Below are 1994 nucleotides of genomic sequence, written 5' to 3'. Positions count from 1 at the left end.
GGGAGGGGGGGAGTACACGGATTGAATCTCTAGCCTGTGCTTAACTACTCCCAGCGAAGAGAGTCAGACAGAAGAACTTATGGGGAACGCCGATCATAAAAGAAGTTACATTTCTATCGTTAACAAGTGCCTAAACCTTATAAAATGAGCTTTACATATAGGGATTAAAAAAAGAAAAGTTTTGTTTTTTATTATCTGTTGTGCACAAAAACATCTATTTAATTTGTGTAAAGTGTAAATAGAATATTCATAATAAAATAAACATAGCCAATGTTACATATGGGGGTCTGGAACCAAGATCAGTAGGGAGGGCTGGAATGGGAGACAGCACTAGGGTGAGAAGTCATGATCAGATCTGTTGTTGTTTTTTTAAATTAAAGTATAGCTGATTTACAATGTTGTATTAGTTTCCGGTGTACAGCAAAGTGATTCAGTTATATATATATATATATTCCTTTTCATATTCTTTTCCATTATGGTTTATTATAAGATATTGAATATAGTTCCCTGTGCTACACAGTAGGACCTTGTTGTTTCTATGTATAATGGTGTGCATCTACTAATACCAAACTCCCAATCCTTCCCTCCCCGGAACCCCCTCCTCCTTGGCAACCACAAGTCTGTTCTCTATGTCTGTGAGTCTGTTTCGTAGGTAAGTTTATTTGTGTCATATTTTAGATTCCACATATAAGTGATATCATATGGTATTTGTCTTTCTCTTTCTGACTTACTTCGCTTAATGTGATCATCTCTGGGTCCATCCATGTAGCTGCAAATGGCATTATTGCTTTCTTTTTTATGGTTGAGGAATATTTCATTGTATATGTATGCTACATCTTCTTTATCCATCCCTCTGTCCATGGACATTTAGGTTGTTTCCATGTCTTGGCTATCGTGAATACTGCTGCTGTGAACATAGGGGTGCATGTATCTTTTTGAATTACAGTTTGTCTGATTATATGCCCAGGAGTGGGATTGCTGGATCAGATCTGTTTTTAGAATGATGCCCCTGGAGGGGCCTGTTTGGAAAAAAGTGGAGAGGAAAGAAGGAAGGGTTGAGGACTGTTGTGGGAGGCTAGGAAAGGATGAGTTGTGTTGTCAGTGAAAGGAAGGGAAATTCCAAGGCACTGTCAGTGAGTCACAGTGACCTGCTGAGGATGCGATTTGATTTCTAGACTGTGCACCTCAGTGTGGTGAACTAAAGAAATGGGGCTGGTTTCTCAAGGGGAGGGGATGTGGCCAGATGGAATGTAAAGAGGTAGATCAGGACTCCAACATCCTTCTCAATTAGTATTTCCCCAAAGTGCTGTGTGTGCTGTTAGTGGTACCCAACACGGTTTTTGGTGGTACACTGATGAAGACAACTTTGCATTGTTTTAAATGGTAAACATTTACTTATGGCAAGTGATTCAGGTTTTCCCTTTAAATAGTCCTTATTTAAAAAAGAAGAAGGAGTTTGATTTACAGAAAAATGTTAATTAAATTATACTCTAGGTGATGAAATCAGGAAGGCAGTGGCTGAGTGATTGGGCTGAGTTTGAAGAGCTGTTCTCCCCTGTTTTAGCGGGGCCTCCACCCCACCTTCCTGACAGCCTCCTCAGAGCCCTGTGTCTTGCGTGTGTGTCTTGCAGACCCGGTGCACGGCCCGCAAAACGTGGAGATCGTGGACATCCGAGCCCGGCAGCTGACGCTGCAGTGGGAGCCCTTCGGCTACGCGGTGACCCGCTGCCACAGCTACAACCTCACGGTGCAGTACCAGTACGTGTTCAACCAGCAGCAGTACGAGGCCGAAGAGCTCATTCAGACCTCCTCCCACTACACCCTGCGGGGCCTGCGCCCCTTCATGACCATCCGGCTGCGGCTGCTGCTGTCCAACCCCGAGGGCCGGATGGAGAGTGAGCAGCTGGTAGTGCAGACGGAGGAGGATGGTGAGTGCGGCGATGCGCATGCTCACTCGGGAACGGGGAATGCCAGACCTGCTCGGGGCGGGGGGG

General features: G+C 44.7%; 1 protein-coding gene across 1 annotated transcript in view; it reads left to right on the top strand.

Annotated features, from left to right (window-relative positions):
• Positions 1-1994, top strand: part of PTPRT (protein tyrosine phosphatase receptor type T) — an 804737-nt gene that overhangs the window by 373075 nt on the left and 429668 nt on the right. The window contains exon 8 of the mRNA XM_007464800.1: positions 1632-1928. Within this exon, the coding sequence (XP_007464862.1) occupies positions 1632-1928 (297 nt within the window). The remainder of the gene's footprint in view (positions 1-1631; positions 1929-1994) is intronic.

Source organism: Lipotes vexillifer, unplaced genomic scaffold (genome assembly GCF_000442215.2).
Source record: "Lipotes vexillifer unplaced genomic scaffold, Lipotes_vexillifer_v1.1 scaffold53, whole genome shotgun sequence".
In the NCBI taxonomy this organism is placed as follows: domain Eukaryota; kingdom Metazoa; phylum Chordata; class Mammalia; order Artiodactyla; family Lipotidae; genus Lipotes; species Lipotes vexillifer.
This window is presented reverse-complemented; position numbering and strand designations above follow the sequence as displayed.